General features: G+C 41.0%; 1 protein-coding gene across 2 annotated transcripts in view; it reads right to left on the bottom strand.

The window, feature by feature from the left end:
- CYYR1 (cysteine and tyrosine rich 1) overlaps nucleotides 1-27,289 on the bottom strand; it is a 139,872-nt gene that overhangs the window by 26,691 nt on the left and 85,892 nt on the right. The window contains exons 3-4 of one of the 2 annotated variants that reach the window (XM_066259115.1): nucleotides 13,329-13,486; nucleotides 1,906-4,243 (exon numbers count right to left, since the gene is read on the bottom strand). In XM_066259115.1, coding sequence (XP_066115212.1) covers nucleotides 4,110-4,243; nucleotides 13,329-13,486 — 292 coding nt within the window. In that variant the 3' untranslated portion in view covers nucleotides 1,906-4,109. Of the gene's footprint in view, nucleotides 1-1,905; nucleotides 4,244-13,328; nucleotides 13,487-27,289 lie in introns of those variants that run through there. The other variant, XM_066259116.1, reaches the window with a different exon arrangement.

The following is a 27,289-nucleotide window of genomic DNA, read 5'->3' on the forward strand; positions in this document are numbered from 1 at the left end:
GATTTTGGAATTTTGGAAACTCAATTACATAGCTCAGAACATGTAGCTAGAAGGTGACGGAGATGAGAGAGAAATCCAAGTGTCTCTTATTTGGAAGCCTTAGTTCCTTCCTCTACATTAATGAGTCATAAGAGGTAAGGGCAGGGTTGGGGCTAGGGTGGCAATCAGTATCACCTGTAGATCTTTTAAAAGCTAGTTATGTCATTTTTGCTTTCTGGAGGTCCTGCCACAGTTTGTACTGAACTGTACCACACAGTGGGGTTGGACCAGATGAGCACTGAGCCTATATAAATTCAGCTATATCTCTTGCAGCTTGGGGTTGTGATTCGAAAATTAAAATTGCACATATCAGCCAGGTTCTGATTGAGGGTCTGGTACTCCTTAGCAACCTCCCTGGTGATTAGATGATCATGTGACCCTAACATTCCGGTATTAGCTTCTTTTTAATTAAGTTGAAAACAAAACAATGGCACCCAGAACTCCACTGTCTGATGGGCTCATTACGGTGTGATGTGTGCCAGATCCTGCCCAAGCTATAGCCCCAAACTGACAAAATAAGTTTGGCTAAACAAGGACACTTTGGGAATAGAGTGGATGAGCAGAGAGTGCTTTCATTTGGTGGTAGCAAGAAGATTATGAAATAATAGAGTACACCACAGTGCCACACCTTAGGAAGATGTAGGTGTCCTGGATACTACAGTCATGGCTTCTGGAGCTGAGCAGGGCAGCTGCAGAATTGATTAGACTCTGCGAACAGGCTGTGGTTGTCTCACCAGCTCTTGGGCCAGGTCTAGGGTCTCTTATCTAGACTTAGCCCTTCTGTTCTTGTAATAGTTTCTCCACCACTGACCCAGAATGGGCTTCTCCTTGCTCATGGGGTTTCATGCAGATGACAACCTCAGTTCCAGGACAATAGCTTTTCCACACATATTTATGACAGTCATTATCATTAACATACAAAGTCCACATCAAGACAAGATGACTGTAGAGGCTTATTCTTCAACATTTTCTTGCTACCTCATGACCTTTTGCATAGAGGATTTTTCTAGAGCTGCACTGCCCAATAAGGTAGCCACTAATCCTATGATACTGCGTAGTATTAGAATTGTGGCTAGTGAGACTGAGGAATGGGATTTGACATTTAGTTTAATTTTAATTTATTTAAATTCAAATAACCATATGTAGCCGGTGGCTACTGTGTTAGATAGCACAACCCTAGAGGCTGTCATCCTTATGTTATTCTTTTGTTAATTTATTTTTGGCTCATATTTATAGAACATTGTCTGTGTGCCAGGCACCACACTTAGAATTATGCATGTATCCATCCAAGTTTCACAAAACCTGATGAAGCCCATTATGTGATTTACATTTTCCAGAGCAGATAGCTGAATTGTAGAGAGGTGAAGTGGCCTGTTTTACATCATTCAGGCAGGAGACAGAATTCAAAATAAAGTCTATTTGGCTCCAGTTCTGTGTCTCCTGTACAGAAGAATGAGGTGACATCAACAGGCATAGAGAGTAAAACACAATGGACAAAGACAATGAAAATATAACCCTTGTTAAAGTAGGTCATTTCATTTTATTCTTATTGTAAACATTTTTGGCCTCAACAAATACTTTAATTTTAAAATAACCATCTTTTAAGACATGGACAAGAGTGTGGTGGTTACCAAGGGTGGGGGGGGGGAGGGAGGACATGGGAGAGAGGGAGGGAGAGAGTTAGGGGGAGGGGGAGGGGCACAGAGAACTAGATAGAGGGTGACGGAGGACAATCTGACTTTGGGTGAGGGGTTTGCAAAATAATTTGATGACAAAATAACCTAGACATGTTTTCTTTGAATATATGTACCCTGATTTATTAATGTCATCCCATTACCATTAATAAAAATTTATTAAAAAAAAAAAAAATAACCATCTTTTAAAACTTTCACATCATATACTATTTTCCCTCATGATGTATTATTTATTAAAATAATCAGTGAACTCTAGAAGTCTATACTGATAATGTGCACTTTTATGCTATTATGACACTAAATACAAATAATAAAAATAATCATCTATTGTGGGTGTATGGTCTGTGATATATCTTATGGGAGGCCGAAAACAAACAGAAGGAGAGAGATGGTGTGGGAGAAAGTGGCTCCTAGGTGGGTAATGTTTGCAGAACATAGGAGGTACGAAATAGAAGCTTATAGATGGTGAAGTTGATGAGAACTCAGTTTCCACTGGTCGTTTCCTCTCAGTTTTCTTAAGAAATAAATGTGTGCAGCCCACATTCTGAAAGTCAGAGACCCTGGCACTTTGAGCTGCATTGCTGCAATGTAACTGGGTCTGATCATACTTGCAGAAAAGAGATAAATTAAAGTGTATGCATTATTAACATTGTGCTGAAATCTTAGTCACTAGAATAGGCTGGAATGCTCGAATGTACTGTGGCTTCATAAGTAAGAAAATTATCAGTGCCTAACAAGTTATTCAGAACCAAGCAAGTTATTCAGAACAAATCTAGCTTTTGGATCTCATTGCCGGTTAAACCATATTTCAATCAGATCAATGTATTTGTAAGTAAAATATGCTTACTTATATTAGGTACTAAATTTCTTAACTACAAGAACTGGAACTATAATTTATACCTTAAGCCATTTTTTTTTGTTTTATTCAGTAGAATTATTTGCATTGCTTTAGATTTAACTGAATCATGATAATGGTTTTTGATTAAACATTTTAGATTTAATTGCAAAGTGATACAAAAATTTAATCATCTATTTCCTAATTTTTTTCAATGTAAAATTTAAACACTTGAAAAGTCCAATATAAAAACATAAGTGTCAAGGTCACTTGTAGCAAAATATGACACATTCGAATTATTTATTAACAACTTTTACATGTAAAGATAGGCACTTCATAACATTTGGATTTTGGCAAAAGGCAACAATTTGATGTAAATATCTTAACTTTTTCATTAACTTTGTAACTTTTACAAGGGAGTAGGTTATCAAAATATCACAAAAGAGAAAGAGAAATTTGTCTAAACTACCTATGAATGAAATTCTACAGAACAGACTCCAAAAATCATTTTTTTCCTCTTCCTTTTGTAAAGTTGTATATTTTCATGTTCAAGTTCTGAGATTTTTATCTCCTGGTAAAAATGGAAATATTTGGCTCTAATCTTTTAATCTGAAGTGAAGAATTTATGGCTTGTAGAACCTGATGCATTTTTTTCACTGTTGGAATAATCTTTTTCATAATACACTAATTAAAATCAGATGATTTTTAGGTGGCAGTAGGTAGCATTGAAGAGTTCTTGGCTTCAAGCAACTGTTGAATCCCTTTGATCCTGTTTTAACTCTCATATTAAATAGATAAAATTCAACTGTTCCAGTTGTTTTTATTTTAGGAGGCGTACAAATTTACCTCACACCTACATGAAACATGAGCAGAACTTTTGAGGTCCACTGGGTCCTTTAACCACTTGACTTAGCTATCCCTTCTACAGTGTGTCTCTAACAGATAGTCAGCCAGGTTCTGTTCGAAGTCATGGTAACAGAGAGCTTCACAAAAGCTTCAACTGCTTTTTCTCATGCTGAAACCAAAGTCCCTGTAACTTCCATCCAGTGTTTCCAATAGTATAAGGCACACAGTAGGTTCTTTCTCATCACTCAATTGGTGTTTATTGATGAACAAGAGAATGCACCGTTTTAGTTTTGACTCTTAAAACTATGCTGAATGTAGAATATAGTGGGTTTTTTATATGGTCCAGGCTATTTTCCTTTCTTACATAAATCTTTTCTTTTCCAGGGTCAGTATTGCAATTTCCTTAAGCAACATGATTTTCAGATATTTTATCTATCTCATTGTTCTCCTCCGAATGTGCTTACATTGATCAGTAGATCTCTTCAAATGTGGTTCCATCGAACCAAACATAATACTCCAGATAAGGTCAGCTCTGAGAAGGGTTAAAAGCTCTGTATCTTTGAGCCTGAACATTCCACTTGACATGACCCAAAAGACTATTTTTTACAACACGCCTTTCCTGTCTGTTTCAGAGTAGAGGCATTTGATTCCGGGCAAGATCTGTGGCTGGCGCACAATCCGTCCTGGGAGAAGGATTATTTCCTTGAATGTCCAGGGTAGGGAGGAGGTGGAGAACGCTGTGCTGCAGCCTGCGGGGTTGGGGAGTAGGGAGGAGGCAGTTCTGCACAGTATTCCATCTCCTGGTCATAACTATAGGGCGGTGGTGCCACTGAAAAAGGAAAGGAAAAGGCATCAGGCAGTTAGCGAATATTTATTTCAGTGTCCACCATGTTTATGTTGCCGGCTTGGGTACTGTGGGAGGGGACAGGACTTTTGACTGCAAAAATCTGAGTTTTATTAAGTTGAGGGCACAATTATATATAACAGGGCAAGTGGTGCCATTGGCCAAAGTATTTAGGGTTGGTGGCTAAGGGAAGGAAAAATTTCCTTCTTGGAAATAAAATGTTGAAGGGGCAGAGAGAGAAGAGGTTAAAGGATGATTTAAGTCTGAGCAAAAGCACAGAAGCAGGAGGACATTTTGCTCAAAGCAAAAAGTACATGAAGGGGACAAATGGGAAAGACATTGAGGAATAAGTCATCTGATTGTATTATCACCATGGTGTGCTTTGAAAATCACATAAGGAGAATGTGATGTGCAATTATCAGAGATTTATTTGAACATGCTAGTGAATATGCTTTAGGAATACAACTCTTCTATAGTATGGATTGAAGTGAACCAAAGAAAAGCCAAGATGATATAAGAACTATGTAAATGAACAGAATAATAAAGAACTCATGGCAGCAGGGTGGGAGGGTGGGGGGTTGGAATCACAAGAGCCCTCAGGCATCTGAGTGCTTTGGTGATGACTGGATAGGTGCAGAAAGGTATGGAGTGAAGGAAGATGTTGAAGTACTGGGCACCCAATATTGAGCTCCCATAACTTGGAAAGTCATGGAGTCATTAAAGGAAAAGAAAAAAAAAATAGGACAAGCAGTTTTGTGAATAAAAATGAAGAATTTAGTTTTTCAAACTTTATTTGAAAAATTTTCCTTAATTAATTTTTATTGTAGTATATGTCAGTGTGTTTTTAAGTCACAGTTAATACACTTTGTTAAGACTATGTATGGATGCCTGTCTTGTAGTGATCTCAGCCCCATCTCAAAAGTTGGAAGAGAAGAACCCCTTGACCATACTATGTCTTTAAGAACCCAGTCATTCTGTAACATCTGAGCAAACACTCAGCAAGCCCTCAGATGACTTGCCAGTTACTTGAATCATCATCAAGCTCATGATTCTATTTGGAATTGACATGTCTAATTGTTTACTGAAAATGTAGCCAAAATCACAAGACTAGTGTCATAGTAATATAAAAACAAAACCAAAAAACCAAAACCAAAAAATTCAAAAGTCGGGCTTTTAACATTAGAATGGGAGGCAAGAATAAGCAACATTTCAACAAACTTATTTCTAAGACTTCTTACAAAACATGCTTTGACCAATAAGAATATGCTAGTGTGTTCTAATCAGTATGCATACACAAACACCGGGCGTCACCCTATTTGCAAACACAAACTGTTTCTTCTGGATCCCTTTAGGTTGGTTAACTTCACCAGTTGTTTAATTTTTTGAACCATTTATTGATCTGTCTGTACTCCTGGATGTGAGGAAGCAGAATTGAGTTACTCAAGAGGAAGATGGAGGCACAGAACAGGGTGGGATGTCCTCCAAGGACTTGTCTATTAAGCAAAGTCTTTGCAAGTCTCCAGTGATCTGAGCAGGCTGAGGGCTCATGACAGAAGACAAAGCTTTGTAGAGAGAGCAGCAACGATGGGCACAGCTTCTCTATGGCTGCCTTAGACCTTTGGAGGCGGGCTATGCCAAGCTTAATTTTATACAACAAAATGGAATAGCTCCTGTGGAGTGTAAACACACATTCTCTCTGCATTACACCTACTCCTTCCCTTCCTTGTGTCTAGGAGGACAGAGACAAAGAGATTTACAATAGCCTTCCTCCAAGTCAAGAAATGCAGCCTCCATGCAAAATAAGAAGTTACAGCTGGATACCCATTGAATTGTTTCTTATAAGCATGTGGTTTTAAGTTGTTTTTCTCTTGAAGCTTTCCCTGCCTCTTCCTGGAGGAGCACACACCGAGTGATTCTACAGATTGACTGCATCGTTCTCTGTCGTGAAGCCACAGTGCGTGGTTATGGCACAGTAACAAAGCGCTTATGTTTTTTCATCTGCATAAAACTGCTGGAGGACATTTGAGGGAGATTCCCACGGTTTATACAGTTACATGTTGAACATGAAAATCCAACATATGAAACAGTATTCTCTCATTCATATAGCTTTTGAATTTTGATACAGTGATATTATAATGCTGAAGAGCAGTATTTTGAGGATGGTCCATCATGAAATAAACATGGCACATCTTTTATGGTACCAGCAACTGGAAGACTTTTTGAAATAATACTTGTATAACTGTGACTGTGCTATCATTCTTTCTTATGGAAAGTAAGGTTTCACTGTGAAGTAAACTTCACAACATCAATTTTTAGAGTTCCGGATTAACTCTAAGAAGAGTTGTTCTTCCTTAAAGGTTAAGCCATCTTTAAAAGATATATGGATGCAGATGGAGATATGGTGTCTTAGAAATTCTTTCATAATCTATATTCCAATTTTCTGTTTTAAGTAGAGCAAACATGCCATTTATCCTTAATGTTATTATAGTTGTCTAGAATATTAGAAGATTTAAGGATGCTATGAAATTCATAGAAGAAATGTAATGTTTTTCACCCACTCAAGCCAACATTTCTAAAGCAAATGTAAAGGAAAGATGCATGGTGTTATCCAAACTATACACATTATTTTAGAAAATTTGAAAACAAAAAAATCATTCATAATTTTGTCACCACAATTCAACAAATATTATCTTTATATATTCTTTTTCAGTCATTTGTATGTTATATCCTTATGGTCATATAAAATGGTATATTCTCTTTTTACTTTATATTATAACGTAGTGTTTTTCATTGTGCTATATATTCTTTATGAACATTGTTGTTAATAGCTGCATATTATTCAGCTGATCATTCACTTGTTTTGAGATATAAAATGTTTTATTATTATTATAAATAATGGAGTGATGAATATCTTTGTATACATAGACTTCTATTTATTTTAAATTACTTCTTCAGAATAAAATTCCAGGCATCAACCAACTGGCCATAACTTACTATTTTTGTCTTTACTGTTTTTATTTTTTATCTCATAAAAGCCTCCTGCATTCTATTTTACAGTTCTCCACATGAAGAATGTCTACTTAACAATGTTGGTTTGAGTCACCTAAGTTGTCTTCTTTAATTTTTTTAAAAACACATGTAACCCTGTCTTTGAGTCACTTGGACTGTTTTGCAGTCAAAAATCATTTTCTTACCTTATTGTAACCAATACTACCATTTTGTAAATCTGACAACCACTCTTTTGTCTTTCTAGAATATACATTACAAAACACCTTGAACCTCACCTGGATTGTCAACTTACTGATGGCATTAAAAAAATAATAAATTAAACTGATGTCACCTCTTTTCTGTCTTTCTATCTTTTTTCAGTTTAGATTTATGGTCCATCACAGAAATTATTTCTGTGTATCTAATGTCAACTCTTATCTCTTTCTTTCTCCATTGCCTGAAACTCCAGTCCTAATTAAATCCAACATTTTGTCTACCCCAGTTCTGCATCTAGGAGCTTAATGTCGGAGGATAAAAATGGACAGCTATGCTGACGGATTTCACTTTAAATGAATAACAGTATTCTTAAGTGTGGAGGCAGTCAGCAGTGCTTGTAAATTAAACATTTCTTTAGGCATTTCAACACCCCTCCATTAGATGAGAATACCATTTCATTTTGTGTGTGTGTTTCATTTTCTTTAACTACAAATGCATCCTTAACCTATTTTAGCATAACACTTGTTTTTTATTTCATTCAGAAAATAGGTACAATCAAAAGACACCTTATCACCAAATCCTCTTGGGATAAATACGTGAACATCTTCCCATGGTCACTGCCTTTCCCAATAAGATTGCCATAATTTGTTAACTCAATGATGCAGATGGAGTGTTGCTTTCTTAATAAAATATTTCCAAGAGATTTGAAATATTGGAAGCCAGTTAGTTATTTTATAGCATGTTTCTCAACTTGGACTTGTCAGATAACTTTTCTGACAAGTTGTGCGATTTAGGCTGTGAACTTCCAGCCAGAATACTACACAGGTGAAGCTGTGTCACCCTCAGGGTAGCACCCAAAGATGGAAGATGTATGTTTGTCTTTCTTTGATGATATTAATTTTTATTTTCTTGTCAAGATGTTGTCTGGTTTCTCCACTTTTATAATTAACAAAAATCTGGAGATAGTCATTTTGAGAGTATATACCTATCCTGCTTCCCAGCAATCTTTTTTTTCCAGATTTACCATCAATTGATAACTCTTGTTCTAAACCAGCGGTTCTCAACCTGTGGGTCGTGACCCTGGCGGGGGTCGAACGACCAAAACATTTCCGATGGCTTTAGGAGACCCCTGTGTTTTGGTCGTTCGACCCCCCGCCGGGGTCGCGACCCACAGGTTGAGAACCGCTGTTCTAAACCTTTCTTATGATGGTTTTAAAATGATAAATTTTCAAACTCCACAACTCTATTTTACATGTATTCTTTTGGCATTTTTATGTTAGCAAGAGCTTCCCCTTCTCCTCCATTGTTTATGTCTGTATCTATCTATCATCTATCTATCTATCTATCTATCTATCTATCTATCTACCTATCTATCTATCATCTATCTATCATCTATCTATCATCATCAATCATTAGAGGGTTCAATAATACACTTCAAATCTCAATTTTCTTAATAGCATTAAAACCCTTTGTTTTCCTTTTACTGGCACTTGACTTTTATATCTTTGCAAAGACTTTGTTATGGTCTTTCTGTATTATTTTCTTTCAGGTGTATATAGTCTACTGTTAATATGACCAGTTTTCTTCATTTACATTGAATTTCTGGCAAGTAGAAAAGTAAGACTTGCCAAATAATTCTTGTTTTCACACAGATGATTTTAAAAATATTTGTAACTAAACAAGACACCATTCATTCCACCCAACATGGCAGGAATAAAAAAACTATTTCAGAAGGTCTCTGTCCAACACAGGGTGAAGGATAGCAGGTTACCATTTCTTGATAATCTCCCCCCAACTCCAAAGCGGAGTAATTATGTTCACTGTAGGGTTCCCCCTGAGCACTTTCTCCAAAGGATACTATAAACTTGGCTAAATTATTTTCTGTTTACTTATGTGGCCTCTAGGTTGTAAGACTGCACAATAACTTGGTGTTATTTCTGTTACCAAAGGGTTAATTAATTAATGTGGGTAAAAACATTATATATTGCCTGACCAGGCGGTGGCGCAGTGGATAGAGCGTTGGACTGGGATGTGGAAGACCCAGGTTCGAGACCCCGAGGTCACCAGCTTGAACCCAAGGTCGCTGGCTCCAGCAAGGGGTTACTCGGTCTGCTGAAGGCCCGCGGTCAAGGCACATATGAGAAAGCAATCAATGAACAACTAAGGTGTTGCAACGTGCAATGAAAAACTAATGATTGATACTTCTCATCTCTCTCCGTTCCTGTCTGTCTGTCCCTGTCTATCCGTCTCTCTGACTCACTCTCTGTCTCTGTAAAAAAACAAAACAAAACAAAAAACATTATATATTTCCACACATGAAAGATTTAAAAAAGCATTCAATTCTACCCTGAGCTGTTTCCCTGTCCTTTAAGTAAAAGCTTAATTAGTGTCTTTGAGAAGAAAATGAGGAGTAATCAAGCACATTATGTTTCGAAGGCCTTGTCTTTGTTCAGTAAAAATGCTTCTTCCATAAGGTTTATTATGTTTCTTGCATTATTCAGTTCCCAGAACCGCACATTTGTTAAAAACACAACATGTTTCTGTGATCTGCCTGTATTAATGGGGCCACTAAAAAGATTTTTTGTTTTTTGACAGAGACAGAGAGAGAGAATCAGAGAGAGGGATAGATAAGGACAGACAGACAGGAAGGGAGAAAGGTGAGAAGCATCAATTCTTCGTTGCAGCACCTTAGTTGTTCATTGATTGCTTTCCCATACGTGCCATGATTGGGGGGGGGGAGATACAGGAGAGTGATGACCCCTTGCTCAAGCTAGCAACCTTGTGCTTAAAGCCAGAGACTTTTGGGCTCAAGTCAGCAACCATGGGGTCATGTCTATGATTCCATGCTCAAGCCAACGACCCCATGCTCAAGCTGGTAAGCCCATGCTCAAGTCAGCAACATTGGGGTACTGAACCTGGATTGTCTGCATCCCAGATTGATGCTCTATGCACTGCACCACTACCTGGCCAGTCAGGCCAGTATAAAGTTTTAAAAACCTGTTTCTATGCATGAAGTAGAAACCTCAAACTTGAAAAAGCACATAACTTCACATGAAAATATTTTGTGTTTTTTATCCTAATATTATCAATAATATTAAAAAATGTTCTAAAAATTAAATTTAATTAAATTTTTCTTGGCCAGGCAAAAGTATGTCTGGAAGGTTATCTACAGAGCACTTCTCTTTGCCTTCTTTTTAATTTACGTCTCTTTATGATTACCTTTCTGCTCTTCTCTTGGGTAATGAGTTGGTTGGCCAGGAAACATGAAGAATAAAAAATAATCTTCCTACTTTTTCCTTATACCTTAGTCTTAACATCATTACAGCAACCCAAACTATATTCTCAGTGAATTGGGAAGATTCAAAATTATGAATAGTTTTTGCAGTGAGTAAAAGCTACACTTTCCAGGGTGGAACTCATTGTAAATTCCCAAGGTATGAATATTTAATTCAGATCTTGTCATGAGTAGTGTTTTTTCTTTGTTCAGCCATGTTTTCTGTGTGCCCATGATGTGCCCTTCCTGATCTTACATGCTTGGGATTTAATGGTAAACAAAACAGACAAAAAACCCTGCCATATAGAGCTCATATTCTGGAAGAAGGGGATAAACAATAAACAATATATGTAACAATTAGGTAAACTAAGTGGTATATTAGAAGATTTAAAACATGGGAGAAAAAAGTAGAGTAGAGTAAGGAGGATTGTGTACTGTGGGGAGGGACACATTACAATCAAGGAAGGACTCATTCAGGAGATGACATTGATCAAAGACTTGAATTAAGTGAGGGAGTCAGTGTTCTAGACAAAGCCCTAAGATGAGTGTGTGCCCTATTTGTCCACAGAACAGCAAAGGGGAAAGTGTGACTGGAGCCAGAATGACAAGGAGAGTGCAAAGAAACGAAGTCAGAGAAATAAAAACAGGAGCGAAATCATAACGTTGATTTGAAGGCCTTGGTAAAGAATTTGTCTTTTACAAAGATAAAATGAGTAAATGTTGGCTTTGATTCTTCCTCTGGGAGCAATGGGAAGCCATTGAAAAATTTAAGCAGAGTAGTGATTTAATCTGACAGCTTTTTATTTTATTTATTTTATTTTTTTGTATTTTTCTGAAGTTGGAAACGGGGAGGCAGTCAGACAGACTCCCGCATGCGCCTGACCGGGATCCACCCGGCATGCCCACCAGGGGGCAATGCTCTGCCCATCTGGGGCATTGCTTTGTTGCAACCAGAGCCACTCTAGCGCCTGAGGCAGAGGCCATGGAGCCATCCTCAGCACCCAGGCCAACTTTGCTCCAATGGAGCCTTGGCTGCTGGAGGGGAAGAGAGAGACAGAGAGGAAGGAGAGGGGAAGGGGTGGAGAAGCAGATGGGCACTTCTTCTGTGTGCCCTGGCCAGGAATCGAACCTGGGACTCTTGCATGCCAGGCCAACACTCTACCACTGAGCCAACTGGCCAGGGCTTAATCTGACAGCTTTTTAAAAAAGGTTCACTCTGGTTACTGTGTTGAGAAAGACCCTGGGGGCCAAGGGTGGATTTTGGGAAAGTAGATAGGATGTCATCACAGTGATAGATGTGAGAGCTGATGGTGGTTTCTAACGGAGAAGGTACTGTGAGAAGTTGTCAGACACTATATATTTTGAAGATGAAGCTAAGAAGTTTTCCTGATAGGTTGCATGTAAGTTTGAAGGAAAAAGAGAAGTCAAGAATGAGTCCAAGATTTTTAGCCTAAGCAACTGGAAGGTTAGAGATACCATCAATTGAGATAGCAAAGGCTGTAAGTGGAGGATGGTTTGGGGAGAGGGTCAGAAGTACTGCTTTAAACATGTTAAATTTTAGATTCCTATCAGGCATCCAAGTGAAGATGTCTAATAAGCAGAAGAATCAAATAAATCTGAAATTGAGATTTAAAACTTTAGGAAGCATTAGAATGTAAATAGTACTTAATAATATGATAAGACCAAATGATATAACCAAAGAAGTAAGTATAAATGCAGGATACAAGCAGACATAAGACTGAACCTCAAGGAACTCCAACATGACGATACTTGAGAGGAGGAAGAACTAACAAAGAAGAACAGGAGACATGGGTATTCTCACGTTTACCTGAAATTTTCTTTCTCAAGTTGAAGAAAATAGAAATAGGTCAAAAAAGAAAGGAAAAATTAGGGAAATGATACAAAAGGAAGATTGCATGTGGAAGTTTTCCTCATTCTTTTCTTCAGAAACTGAGAGGACATGAGCATGAATAAAAAATTATCTATCTAAGGATATGCTAAATTTAGGATTTGACTCCTTTTTATTTGTCAAATTGTCAATATACATACAGATTGACTTAGAAAAAGCTATTGCAATCATGTAATGCAAAGCATAGTTAATGGTGTCATAGGTGTTCAAGATATTTATATGTGGAACATCTAGCAGATTCTTAATGAATACCTGCTACATTATTAATGTTACCTTTACTCATTGTTGAGAATTTTAATATTATGTTAAAACTTTTATTTGCATAAAGAGGACACATACAGACTTTCTTCAATACTTTTTATCAAAACATACATATCTATTAGTTCAGATGCCAGTTTATTCAGACATGTAACATAGTTTCTCTACAATTATTTGACAGAACACTCTGGCAGAATGACATGGTGGGTGTCAGTTGTTTATCTCTGTTAACTTTGGCTGATCGGCAATTGTAGTCAATGAGGCAACCATTGAAAATACAATTTTGATCTACATGAATTTAGAAATACACTACATCCTCGGAGATTATTCCAGGTGAGAGACTTTATTGTTTCCTTTTTCCAAGGAGTGCAGCGTAACTAACACACCCAAGTCTTCCTCGAGAAGAAGCATGCAGTTCTGCTTACCAGGATAGGAGGTGATGGCATTGACGCGGGCGGTGCTGATGATGCCCACTCGGGGCCCATGGTTGTTTTTCATGCACATGCAGATACATATGGCGATTCCAGCAATGACCCCCATGATAAATACGATTCCAAACACAATACCAGCAATCGCTGTGCCCCTAAAGAGAAAAACAAAAGTGCATTTATTAAAAAAGCTCATAAAAGATTCTTCCAACTTTCAGATACAACCCAATGACTATATGACAAGTGTTTCTTTACGAATGTTCTTAAGGATAATGTTTAAAAAAGAGATTTCCTCGCCCTGGCTGGTTTGTTCAGTGGTAAAGCGTCAGCCCAGTGTGTGGAAGTCCCAGGTTTGAATCCCAGCCAGGACACACAGGAGAGGCACCCATCTGCTTTTCCACTCTTTCTTCTCTTCTTTCTCTCTCTCTCTCTTCCCCTCCCACAGATAAGGTTCCATTGGAGCAAAGTTGGCCCGGGTGCTGAGGATGGTTCCATGGCCTTTGCCTCAGGTGCTAGAATGGCTCTGGTTGCAACAGAGCAATGCCCCAGATGGGCAGAGCATTGCCTCCTAGTGGACATGCCAGGTGGATCTTGGTTGGGCGCATACGGGAGTCTCTCTGTCTCCCCGCTTCTCACTTCAGAAAAATACTAAACAAATAAATAAACATAAAAAAGATTTTCTTGATTTGGTTAAGTAGTTTTGTGTATTCAATGAATGAATAAAAATTATAAATCTTTAAGCAATCCTCTTGCAGCACAGTAAACCCATCATTCAGATTCTGTTTTTAAAACTTCAGGTATTTATACAAAAACCAGTTCTCTAGGTATGCTTTCTAAAATAATATTTTCAAAAATCATTCTTCTGTGTACTTAAGCAATAACAACAACAAAAAAATTATCTATTTTCTCTTTGCCACCATTTTCTCTGTTTCTTTATCTGGAAGCTTATACCAAAATAAGCCTCTGAACTTCCTGAATAAATTTTCTAATTTTCTATCCTTGTTTTTTTCTTTTTATTTTTGAACTACTTTCTGGGGAATCTTACTAACTTCATCTTCCAAAGTTTAATTGAATTTTTAAGTTTCAGCTATCATAATTTTACCATCTTAATGCCCTACATTGTCCTCTATTGCAATCCCCACCTTTTTTTATTCAGTGACAGAAGGGGAGGCAGAGAGACAGACTTCCACATGGGCCCTGACAGAATCCACCCAGAAATCCCACTAAGGCCAATGCTCTTCCTCTCGAGGACATTCCTCTGTTGCTCAGCAACCAAGCTTTTCTAAACACCTAAGTCAGAGGCCATGGAGCCAACCTCAGCAGCTGGGGCCAATTCTCTCCAATCGAGCCATGGTTATGGGGAGGGGGGGGGAGGAAAGAGAGAGAGAGAGAGAGAGAGAGAGAGAGAGAGGGAGAGAGAGAAGTAAGTGGGGAAGGGTTAGAGAAGCAGATGGGTGCTTCTCCTGTGTGCCCTGACTGGGAATCAAACCCGAGACATCCACAACCTGGGCTGACGCTTTATTACTGAGCCGATCAGCCAGAGCCAACTCCATTTTTTAAAATAGTGTCCTGTTTTGCTTTCAGTGATGTAATACTTCTCTTGAATTCTAAAGGTATAATGATAAATTATTTGAAAATTTCTCTACTTTTTGTATTTCCTCTGCCTTGTTGAGATTCCTTTTTATTGATTGTTTATTTTGATTTAGTTCATGTTTGACATTTTCCTTAAATGTCTGGTGATCTTTGAATCTCCTCCTATTTAAAAAAGGGGCACTATCTGTCTGACAGTCAGTGTGCAAGGCCAACGTTGGGCAGGTGGATTCTACAGTAAAGGATCACCTGAGGTCAATTCTGTTAGTTTTTTCCTTTGAAACTATAATCATTTTTCTTTTAAAAAGGACCCTCTAATTTCATACTTAAACTATGAGAAGGCTGCCAGTTCCTGGGAGTCTGGGGTTTTACCCACAAGGGTATAAACTTTCACAAAATTATCATGCTTTCATTTCAGAGACTCAATCTCTCTCTGCTAGGGGAAGCTTTCAGGATAAATTTCAGTTAAAAAAAAAATCTTTGTGATTTAAAAGCTTGACTTCTGAAGCCAAATTTCCTGGGTTCTAATTGTTAACTGGGTAACCATGGTCAAGTTGCTAGACCCCTCAATTTTCTTAATGAAGGTTAGTTTGATGCTGTTTCAAATTTCATATTATATAATATCTGTGCTAATGGCTAACTTGTCAGATAAATAAGTTATTGTTCTTAGTGCTATATGAATATACATCCAATTATTTTCTAGAACAGGTTTAGAATCTCTCATCCCAAACCATCATACCCAGACATGCTTCACAAGTCAAGAATTTTCACGGTTTGAAAGGGACTACAGTTCATACACCCAGAATGTATGGTACCCCCATGGCTAGCATCCTGAGCACAACACATTTATGTTTTTGTGGTAAAGGTGAAAATATTAATACTTGTGGGCTTTATAGAGACTAAAAAGTGCCTCAGTTTTGTTCGGGTCCAGTCTTGTCACTAATTGAATTATATAAAACCTTTCACTTCCCATAGTATGTTGAGGATTTCAGGTGGATTTAAAACCTGTATTTATACTTTTCAGAAGAGATTTTTCTCTCTATGACCTTTTCCCCTTGCTGGAAAAAAAAATAACAAAAATTATTAAGAGTTCCAGTAAACTCTTTAAAAATATTCCTTCCTGCATTTTAACTTTGTTATTAAATTATGAAGCAGAATGTGAGATATTTGGATGTCCTGTTATTAGTCATTAATAATGGCAGAGTCTAGCAGTTTAAGAAAAAAGATTTATCAAGGGAGATACTTTGAAATAAAAAAACTAAAAGTTATCCGGAAACTTCCTTTTCTTTGTATTTTTTTTTGTCTAAAAATATTAATTTAGAAGGTTTAATTTATGTTCCAGAAATAATCAATACCTCAATTATTCAGACATAGAGTTTCCAAAGTATGTGCTATAGAAGCTGTTTATATTAAATTAGGATGTAATTATATTAATTAATCCTTTGCTTAAACAGTGGGAAGGAGAAAATTAGTTACATTTTGTTGCCTTGGCAGCTCCACCCAAGTGCCTTCTCTAGAGGTCAACAATGAGGATGCAACAATAAGGGTTGTTAGTTTTTGATTAAATCATAATTAAGGTGTTCTTGACCCTTTGGTACCCATTAACAATTGTAAATTATTTACTAAAAATGTGTCAACTATAAAATTTATAATGCTATTTACTATAATTAAATAATTAAAAGTAGTAAATAAATTCATTTTTCTGCATATAAATAGTTTGGTTTAGTCAACTACTGTAAAAAGACAAGCTATCAATTTGAGAAATTTGACATCACAAAAACATTAAAAAATATTTAGGGAATATATTTTTTTTGAAAGACTACATTTTCGGATGTGCACATTTTCTGGTCACCAGAAAGATCAAAGTATGACTACAAGGTTGGAACTTGGACCATTATTTCTGGCCTCTGGGGAAACCCTTACATGATGAAGTTCAGAGTTTCTGGGTTGATGAACATAGAAGAAAAAGTCAGACCACCCTATCCCTCCTCCACTGGGGAGGAAGAAACAAGAAGAATACAGGGGAAAGGAGCCAGCGGGGGTAGCTGAGTCAGCCAATTATGGATTAACTACTTCTTATAGTTCTCTGAATAGGTGCATGGAGCAATTTGCTACACAGAGAAAGAAAGATAGATCTTATCTGAAAACCACTTCCTCTTCTCTTTTCTTAACAGTTTTTAAGACCTTAATTTACAAATTCCAACACTTATTCTCTGACCTCATCTAAACTCACCCTCCCATCCTATAGTTCTGTGAGTGATGTATACCTCTAGACAAAGAGATCATGAGACCCTTGAATTCTGTAAAAGGTATATAAGACGTAAGAAATCTAACTTCAGAGAGCATGTGTTTTGTTGACTCTGTTAGGGTCATGCAGCTCCTCTGGTTAAATAAGTCCTACTTCCTTTAAGAAGTTGTCTGGGTGTTTTTGTTCTCCTTTGATTTCTGCAATATATGGTGCACTGGGTGGGAACCAAGGAGGGAAGATTCCTGCAATGGGTGGACTTCAGGCACCAGGTTGGGGAGCCCCTGGGCTGCCTTGCAGATGCGCCTGCTGAGTGTATGCCAGGGATTTCCTCATGTGGACACCTCTGTAGGACAGAAGGGAGAACCCCCTTCGCTGGTTCCAGCAAGGACCAGACAACGAAGGATCAAGGGAACAAGGGAGCGTCAGAACCACAGTAAGGAAAACTGGGCAAAGGAAACTAGCTGGGGTCCTGCCCCACTGGGCTGAAGGGAGACCTGATCACCCTCCATAGGTTAAGAGCAGTGACTGTGCACTCTCCACAGGTGTGGGGAGTGGTCCCCATGGCTTAGGAGTGGTGACTCGTCACTCTTTACAGGTGTGAGTAGTGGTCCCCATGGGAGTGGTAACTTGTTGCCCTCCACAGGTTGTGGGGAACGAGCCCCATGGGTTAAGAGTGGTGACTCATCACTCTCCATGGGTTAGGAATGGTGACTCATCACTCTCCATGGGTTAGGAATGGTGACTCATCACCCTCCACAGGTTGTGGGGAACGGGCTCCACAGGTTAGGAGCAGTGACTTGTCACCCTCCACTGATGTGTGGGAGGTTGTGTGAAAGAGAGTGAGTGCAGAGTGAATGAGACAGACATCAGGAGAGGATTCTGACTCTCTCTCACAGGGCCGAAGTGAGTGTTGGGTCCCAAACCATGGTTCTGTAGAGTGGATCATATGGTCAAGAGGCAGAATTGTGTGCTGACAGTTTATATCAGCCTGCCATAGGCCAAGAAGGCTGCCATTCCCATGAGGGGAGTGGCCAGTGACAGACTGAAGCAAGTGGAGTCCCCTCCAAATTTCCCTTACACTTCCCACGTCCTTCATGTGGTGTGATTGTTGCCTGGCATGGGAGGCATGGGAGGTTCACAGGGAAAACCCACTTCTTTAGCTACAATGGTCAAGAATTTTAAGAAAGAGTTCTCAGGGGATTATAGGGTTACTATGTCCCCGGGGAAATTGAGGACCTTGAACTAGAATAGTCTACTTTTGTGATAAGATAGCCAGCAGAAGGAAGCTTGGATAAATCTGTTGTACAGAAGGTGTGCAAATGGGGGCAGGCAGCTCTGGTAGAGGCCCTTCTGCACTGGGAAGCTTTCCATCCAGCTGAAGAGAAGCTCTAAGGACATTTTGCACTGTGGGCAAAGTGCTCAGAGAAACTGGTGAAGGGCACCTTTGTAATTGTTGGAATTGTATGACTTGTACTGTTACTGTAATTTGTTTGTATAATGTACCTTACTCCTTGCACAAGAATGCCTGTGGTGTTAATTGCAAAGTGAAGAAAAGGGGTAGAATCTTACGCAAATAAGCTTGTAAAATTTATATATTTTTGAGTTTGGTTACTTTTATAGTTAGAAAATGGCACTGGCAGCGAGCACTAGGTATATGTGGTTCGTAAAATTGCAAATTACCTTCCTGCTTGGGAAGGGTCATTGTTTTGCTAATGATTGCTAGAGAAAAGGTTTACACACTAGAAAGTTGAGAAGAGTGTTAGAAACAAGCCATGTTGGCAGGGAAAGAGAAGGTGTAGCAGGTAGTCACTAGAGATCCAGACCACCCCGATCAGTTTCCCTACATAGACACTTAGCTTACACTAGTTTTGCACCCTCTTACTTAGCTTAGAGATCAGGCCTCTACAATATTGATAGCGAAGGCAAGGAAGCATTCCACTACACCCAGATTGCTGCTGCAGAAGAAGAAGCAGCATAAGCTCACCTGGGTGGGAGGTGCCTCTCACCACCCTGTAGGAACCAGGTCCAGGCTCTCCTCCCTTAGCTGGGATGCTGTGCTCAAAGACAGGGCCTGGAGTGCAGATGCCTTTGAGAGGAGTGAGAAACAGTGAAATAACCAACAAGCTTTTGTCAACAGAGAAGTTACAAATAGGCAGAAAGATGAGTGCTGAATGCAGAAAAAGGTGGAATTCATAGCGGCAGCCCTTCAACAGAATGGAAAAGGAAAGTTTCCCCTGTTTGAAAAAGGGAAGAAAACAGGCAAGGGCAAGAAAGAGCAGTCAGGGTGGGCCCCTTGTGATGTGATCAGTGTGCCATCTGCCGGGAACCAGTCACTAGAAAAATGAATGTCCCAACTGGGACAAGAAGAAGGTATTCCTGCCAGCTGCCTTCCAACGGGGAGTCCCTCTTGGACTGAGGGTGACTGTACTCAGGAGACCCACTAAGTCCATGGTCCGCATGGTAGTAGGGGGCCAACAGATGGACTTCCTGACTGATACAGGGGCTGAACACTTGGTAGTGACACGGCCAGTAGTGACATTGTAGGAGCCACAGGAAAACAGGCAGAACAGGCATTCTGCCTGCCCCATAAATGTCCTATAGGAGGTCATGAGGTTATGCATCAGTTTTATACATGCCTGACTGTCTAGCGCCCCTGCTGGGGTGTAATCTGCTAAGCAGACTGAGGGCTATTATCTCTTTTGCTGACTATGGTCAGCTGGACTTGCAGGTGCCTAACCCTATGCTTGTTTTAACTCTGTCCCCAGGAAGGAGGAATAGAGAATTTTTGCTACCAAGTCTGGGAAAACACCCAGTCAGAGGCTAATCCAGAAATGGCCAGGAGTATAGGCAGAAGATACCCGCCCCCCCGGCTGGCAATAAATGAAGTATCAGTATGGTTAGAGTTAAAGCCAGGAATACTGCCTGTTAACCAAAGACAACACCCAATTCCTAAGGAAGCCTTAGAAGAAATTCAAGTACGTTTACAGAGGCTCAAGGAGCACAGCATTATTATCCCTTGCCACTCACCCTGGAATGCTCTTTCACTCCCCTCAGAAAACTAAGAACTAATGATTATCAGCCAGTACAGGACTTGAGATCGTAAAGGAGGCAACAGTGACTCTGTACCCGACAGTGCCAAATCTGTACACACACTTAAGCCTCCTCTCAGCTTGTCTAATAGTTCACTTGCTTGGACTTAAAAAATGCCTTTTTAGTATAAGCCTGGGTCCTGGAGGCCAGGAGCTATTTGCCTTCCACTGGGAGGACCCAGCTACAGGGGCAAAGGTACATTAAAATGGGACTAGGCTTCTGCAAAGGTTCAAGAACTCCCCTGCCATCTTTGGAGAGGCCCTTGCTCTTGACCTCCAGCAGTTTCCTGAAGGACATTGGGTATGTCCTCCTTCAGGACATGGATGGCCTGTTGCTGGGTCACAAGACTCTCCAAGGATGTGCTTGAGGAATGGATGAGCTACTTCATTATCTAGAGAAGAATAGATAGAGGGTATCGAAGAAGGCCCAGATCTGCAAAAGCCAAGTAAAATACTTAGAATTTATTGTCCAGTAGGAAGAGAGGAGGTTAGAAGTTCCTGGGTGCAATAGGATTCTGTCATTTGTGGATCCCCAACTTTGCAGTACCAGTCAAATCCCTCTATGAAGTCTCAAAAAGGGGGAGAAAAAGAGTCCATGGACTGGGGGCTGGAACAGGACTGTGCTTTTCAGACTCTTAAAACAGGAATCACAAGTTGCCCCAGCACTAGGTCTTTCTAATCTAGTGAAACCTTTTGTGCTGTACGTCTCGGAGAGGAACAGGGCAGCAGTAAGTCTATTAACCCAGAACTTAGAGTCATAATCTGGACCAGTGGCTTGCCTCTCCAGACAGTTGGACAGAGTTGCTGGGGGCTGGCAGCCATGCTTGGGGGTCTTGACAGCTGCAGCAGTGTTGGCACAGGAGGCAGACAGGTTGACTGTGGGACAGGGCTTGGAGGTGTGGGTGCCTCATGCATTGGTGGCTCTGTTTAGTACAGAAGAGCATTGTTGGCTCACAGATGCCCATCTCACCAATTACCAGAATTTACTCTGTAAAAATCCAAGGCTATCCATAGAAGTATATACTACTTTAAACACTGTAACACTTCCCAGTAGAGGAGGGAGAGCAGTAGCACAACTGCCAGCTCTCCAGACCTGTTAGATCAACCCATAAGAGACCCCGGTTGGGAGCTGTATGTAGATAGAAGCAGATCTGTCAACTCACAGGGGGAAAGGCAAGCAGGGTATGCAATAGTGACTTTAACAGAGACTGTGGAGGCATGGCCTCTGCCCCAAGGAACTTCTGCTCAGCGGGCAGAACTGATTGCTCTGACTCAGGCTCTAGTGCTCAGTAAAGAAATAAAGTGAATGTTTTTACCAATTCCTGCTTTGCCTTTCTTACTGTGCAAGTCCATGGAGCCATATATTTATATAAGGAAAAAGGGCTACTGACAGCCAAGGTCAAGGACCTCAAATATCTTGGAACAATTCTCCAGCTGCTGGAAGCAGTATGGAAACCAAAACAGATAGCAGTAATCCACTGCCAAGAGCACCAGAAGGCAGGATAGATAAAAGCCTGTCCTACCCGGACTGAAAAGATACTACCCAGAGAAGTCATTCCAAGGTTTGGACTGCCACTTCAGGTAAGCTCTGACAGCAGTCGGCCTCTGTGGCTAAGGTAGTACAAGGAACAGCTCAAGCATTGGATATCACTTGAAAGCTTCATGCAGCATACAGTCCTCAGAGCTTGGGAAATGTGGGACTCATAAATAGGACTCTAAAGTTAGAGCTTAGCAAATTGTGTCAGGAAACAGGTCTTAAGTAGATGTAAGCTTTGCCTCTAATATTCTTTAAGATTTGGTGCACCCCTTCCAAGAACACTGGGTATTCACTTTATAAAGTATTATATAATAGGCCTCCCCCAGTATTATGTCATTTTCCAGGGACTACCTGAAAATTAGGAGAAACAGAACTACATAGACAATTAAAAGCTTTAAAGAAGATGGCTGGTGCCATATCCAAGTGGCTGCTAGATAGGGCTCTGATCAGTTTGTTTGCACCTGTCAAATCTTTTTCTCCAGGAAACCAAGTGTAGATCAAGGATTGGAATCCGGATCCCCTCCGAATCAGGTGGAAGGGACCCTACACTGTGATCCTGACCACTCTCACTGCTGTGAAGGTAGAAGGCATGCCCACCTGGATTCACTACAGCTGCTGAAGCCTGCAGCCCCAGCGAGGACACCCTTGTGGACAGCAGAGACTGATCCTACCAATAATTGTGAGTTGATCCTGAGAAGGACAACATGCCCTGCTCCAGCCACAACCAGAAGCTGGTTGTTCCACACATAGTTGAAGCCTGAGGAACCTTGCCATGGGGCTTCTTATAATTGGACTCTGGGAAGGGAGGGAAACTAAGGTAAAAGGAAAGCCAGAATAAGTCATCTTAAGGTTTGATGCATGTACCTCTATGAGTCATACAGGAATGGGGTGTAGGTCCCTTGGCTGGGAGAGAAGCTACAAGGTAAATGAAAAATATATATGTGCTCATAGCTACCTGTGAATATTGATCATGTGTTCAATAGGTACATGGAAAAGGGGCACCTCCATAAAGAAGTATATTTTAAAAGAAGATTACTTATTATTAACTTAGTCCTCACTGAAGGTTAAGGTTTTTAGAAATTAAGAATTCTGATTAGTTGGAAAGGAATTGTATACTGTTAATCATAAAAGTAATAAGGTATAGTACTTTTGAAAGGAAAAGAAAAAAGTAAGTTGTTGTAAAAGCTGGTTATATATGAATAGTAAAGAAAGTTCATAAAAGTTAAAGGTTTGTTTAAGTTGCAGAAAGTTTGTGCAAGTTATAGAAGGTTTGTTCAGAAAAAATAATAAAGTGAGACTCTAGGATAATAAAAAGTTCTTGAGATCTCAAAAGGGGGTATATGGAAGGAGAAGTAAGACCCCCCTACCCCTCCTCCACTGGGGAGGAAGAAACAAGAAGAATGCAAGGGAGATTGTTAAGAATATGTTGTTTAAAGGTCGAGGGAAAATGACGACGGAGTAGGCAGATGTTACAACTCCCACCTCCCAGAACCAAAGTGGATTACAATTTAATTTAGGAATAATCATCTTGAAAAACCAACTTTGGATTAAACTAAGAGGAATCTATAACCAAGTATCACTGAAGGAACCACACTGAGCTGATAGGAAAGTGGAGACATGGAAAGGGCTGTGTCTCCCAGGAGTGAGCGGCGGCCCAGAGAGTCTATCGTGGCGGGGGGGAGGTTTCCCAGGGAGTTGTGGACCACCAGCCCTAGAACAAGAGCCCCAGCCTGGAGCCCCAGAGACTAGAGGAGGCATACATACTGTAGGTAGCTGAAAGAAGAGACGGGTTACTGTTTGTGAGAGGAAGACAGAACTCTCAGACCCAGGCTCTGTCTTAAAGAGAATCTGCAGAAAACCTTGTTCACAGCCACTTACATGGGGCTCTGGAAGTGGGGAGCACCAAGAGGACTGGAGTTGCGAGAGAAGAGCGTAGTCTTGGGAGCACAGGGAGAGATTGAGGGGAACAGCCACCCTGACCACTGTAATGGGTCACTCCCCAAACCTAAAGTGCCCATTCTTCCTGGGAGAATCAAGCCAGCAAAGGGAAGCAATTATCCCACCCACCAGGGGTTCTCCTGCTCAAGTCAGTGCAAAGAGATGCTTAGAAGCAAGGGACAAATCAGGGACACAGAATTTGAGTACTGATGTCTGGGCTACATGCCCCCCCCCAACCTGCTGAATACCCTCCGAAGGGCGGGAGGACATGGCTGTGGCTGCTAAGGTTGGTCCATGCAGTGGTTAGAGGTGGAGCCCAGTGAGGTAGCCCACATGGCGGCAGCCGGGGGCAGAACCCAGAGTGGCCTGCCACACACCAGCAAGGGTAGAATGCTGCAGGGTGAGGAGTCCCCTGCACTGGTGCAAGGAGGACCCCAGTGGGGTAAGGCATCACATGTGCCTGCAGGGGATGGAGCCAGGAAGTCTGCATGGCAACTGCAAGGTGCAGAGTACAGAGAGGTGTCCTGTGTGCCTATGGAGGGGCTGGAGCCTGCAGAGGCAACCTCTGCACCCATGAAGGGCAGAGCCCAGTGGCCTATGCTCCTAAAGAGAAGAAAAGGTGTCCCACATACCTATGGGGGTGGAGCCTGGAGAGGCAGACCGAGCTCGCCCATGGGGGTGAAGCCCAGCAAGGCAAGGAGCTCCCTGTGCCCATGGAGAAGCCCAGGCTGTGGCCTACAAGCCTGTTCTAGTGCCCGAGTGCCTAAAGAGGTGGAGGCATAGGTGGGTCAACAGAAAGACCTCACTTCTGGAATAGACAGGCCATACACACTGGCCAAGAGTAGATAAAAGCCAGCCTAAGAGGAAAGCTGATATTTACAATGGCACCTGGGCCCAGCAGAGGCAACCACAAATTCGAATCGCTTGTAGCTCCAAGATGGTTCCTAAAGCCAGTCAAAAGCAGTTACCCCCACTGGTCTACGCCAGGTTCCAGCCAACGAGGTCCAGGGCTGGTACATCCAGTAAACAGATAGGTAGAGCATCAGCTCAGGACCTAACAACCCTAGTTAGAGTGGAATCTCATCCATACAGACACAAAATGGGAAGACAGAGAAGTGCAATTCAAATGAATCAACAAGAGAAATCCCCAGAAAAAGAACTGAATGAAATGGAAATAAACAAGATACTGGATGCAGAGTTTAGAATAATGATTGTTAGGATGTTCAAGGATCTAAGAACAACAATACATAGACTAAGTGAGCACCTAAACAAAGAGATAGCTGGCATCAAAAAGAACATTGAAATCATAAAAAAGAGTCAGACAGAAATGAAAACCACAATATTAGAAATGAAGACTACACTAGAAGAAATTAAAAGCAGGCTGAATAAAACAAACGACTGAATCAGCGATTTAGAGGACAAGGTAAGCAAAAGCCCAGAAGCAGAACAGCAAAGAGAAAAGAGGATCAAAAAGTCTGAGGAAAGTCTAACAGAGCTCTATGACAACATGAAGAAAAATAACATCTGCATAATAGGGGTCCCTGAAGGAGAAGAGAAAGAACAGGGATAGAGAATCTGATTGAAGAAATCATAGCTGAAAACTTCCCTAAATTGATGCAAGGAAACGTCACACAAGTTCAAGAAGCATTGAGAATCCCATTAAAATGGAACCCAAAGAGACCTACACCAAGACACATCATAATTAAAACACCAAAGCTAAGAGATAAAGAAAGAATACTAAAAGCTGCAAGAGCAAAGCAGTCAATCACCTACAAAGGAGCCCCAATAAGAATGACATCTGTCTTCTGAACAGAAACACTTGAGGCCAAAAGGGAATGGTGAGAAATATTCAAAGTAATGCAGAACAAGAACCTACGACCAAGATTTCTTTACTCAGCAAGGTTATTGTTTAAAATTAAAGGAGAAATAAAAAGCTTCCCAGACAAAAAAAAAAGTAAAAAATTCATTACATCAAACTAATGCTGCAAGAAATGTTAAGGGGCCTGCTGTAAACAGAACAAAGGGGGAAAAAATCTAGTAAAGGAGGAATGTAGATTTAAAGAACTAAATGGCAATAAACAACTACATATTAATAACAACCTCAAATGTAAATGGAATAAATGCTCCAATCAAAAGACATAGGGTAGAGATGACGTCAGAGTAATGGCAGAGTAGGAAGCGATACCGATAAATCTCCCCCAAAACTCAACAAGATCTTCAACCAGAAACAGAAAAACCTATACTTGGAGCTTCCAGATTCTTCGCAATACACCCAAAGGTATGATTGAGTGAAAAATTGGCTAAATATATAACCAAACCCTGAAGGAAATAGGGAGTAAGAAATGCTCCGCCTTCCTCACTAACCTAAACAGGGCGGCTTTTTCTGGTAACTGTGAATATAGAAACTGAGGCGGGCAAAGGGGGTGAATAGATCCAGGCCGCCGCAGCAAAAACAGCCGAACCAGGCTGTGGCTCAGAGATCCAAGCCGAGGAAAATCTGATCCTGTGGCAACCCGGGCAATACAAGCTAACACTCGCGCCAAACCCAAACAAAGAAAGACAAGCGGAGCGGCCATTTTACCCGGTCTCCTGGTCGGTGCGCAGTTAGTGGAAGAGAGATTTCTTCCTAAGCCGCGGAAGTGGGTGCCCGTGTTGCCCCACGGAGAGGCAGGGTCAGAGGCCTTTCTGTGGGCTGAGGGCAGAGTCTCTGGGCAGCCCCAGCGCCCTGGGAAAGCCACGCACGGGAGGGAGTGAGAACTAATCCCAACGGTGGAGATTTTCCGTGCTGGAGGCTGTTTCACTCAGAGGGAACCGCGGCCGGCCTCATATCCTGGTTTGCGCGCGCAGATAAGGAGTGAGCGATTCCTCCGAGTGCCTCGGCAGTGCGCGCCCGTGTTATCGCACAGAGGGGCAGAGTCAGGGGCCTTTGTGTGGGCCAAAGCGGAATCTCGGGCCGCCCCAGCGCCTTGCAAAAGCCGCACACGGGGACGGAGCGAGACTCAATTCCAATGCTGCAACTTTTCCCTGCGGTTGGGGGTTTCACTCAGAGCGTGAGACTGCTGGCCAGATATCCTGGTTGCAGACAGTGAGTGAGAGTTTCCTCCAAGCGCCCCAGAAGTGGGCGCCCGCTTGTGTTACCGGATAGAGTGGCAGAGCCAGAGGTCTTCGAGTGGGCGGAAAGCCCGCCTGATTATGCTAGCAGCTCTGACTGACTGAGCCTTACCCAGAGCCCTGTGCTGAGTGGAAATAGAGTGGGGAGTTGCCAGCAATTTGAGCCTCTTACTATCCAGGCAGAGGCAGCAGCAACCCCATACCTGGACTATCAGGCTACTAATTGAGGAAGGAAAGACTAGGAGAAAGGCTCCAGGAACACGGACTCTCTCACTGTCGGAGCCTATAAATGCTAATGAGCCTCGACTCCCAACGAGAATAAAGCACAATACATGACATTGCCATAGAGACTTATCAACTGCAAACCTCTACCTGAGCGTGCCAAAGGGGCAGAACCCGGGGTACAGAGTCACCGACCAGGAAGAGGGAGAGAAAAGAAAAAGCA

This window comes from Saccopteryx bilineata, chromosome 2, assembly GCF_036850765.1.
Source record: "Saccopteryx bilineata isolate mSacBil1 chromosome 2, mSacBil1_pri_phased_curated, whole genome shotgun sequence".
Taxonomy (NCBI): Eukaryota; Metazoa; Chordata; class Mammalia; order Chiroptera; family Emballonuridae; genus Saccopteryx; species Saccopteryx bilineata.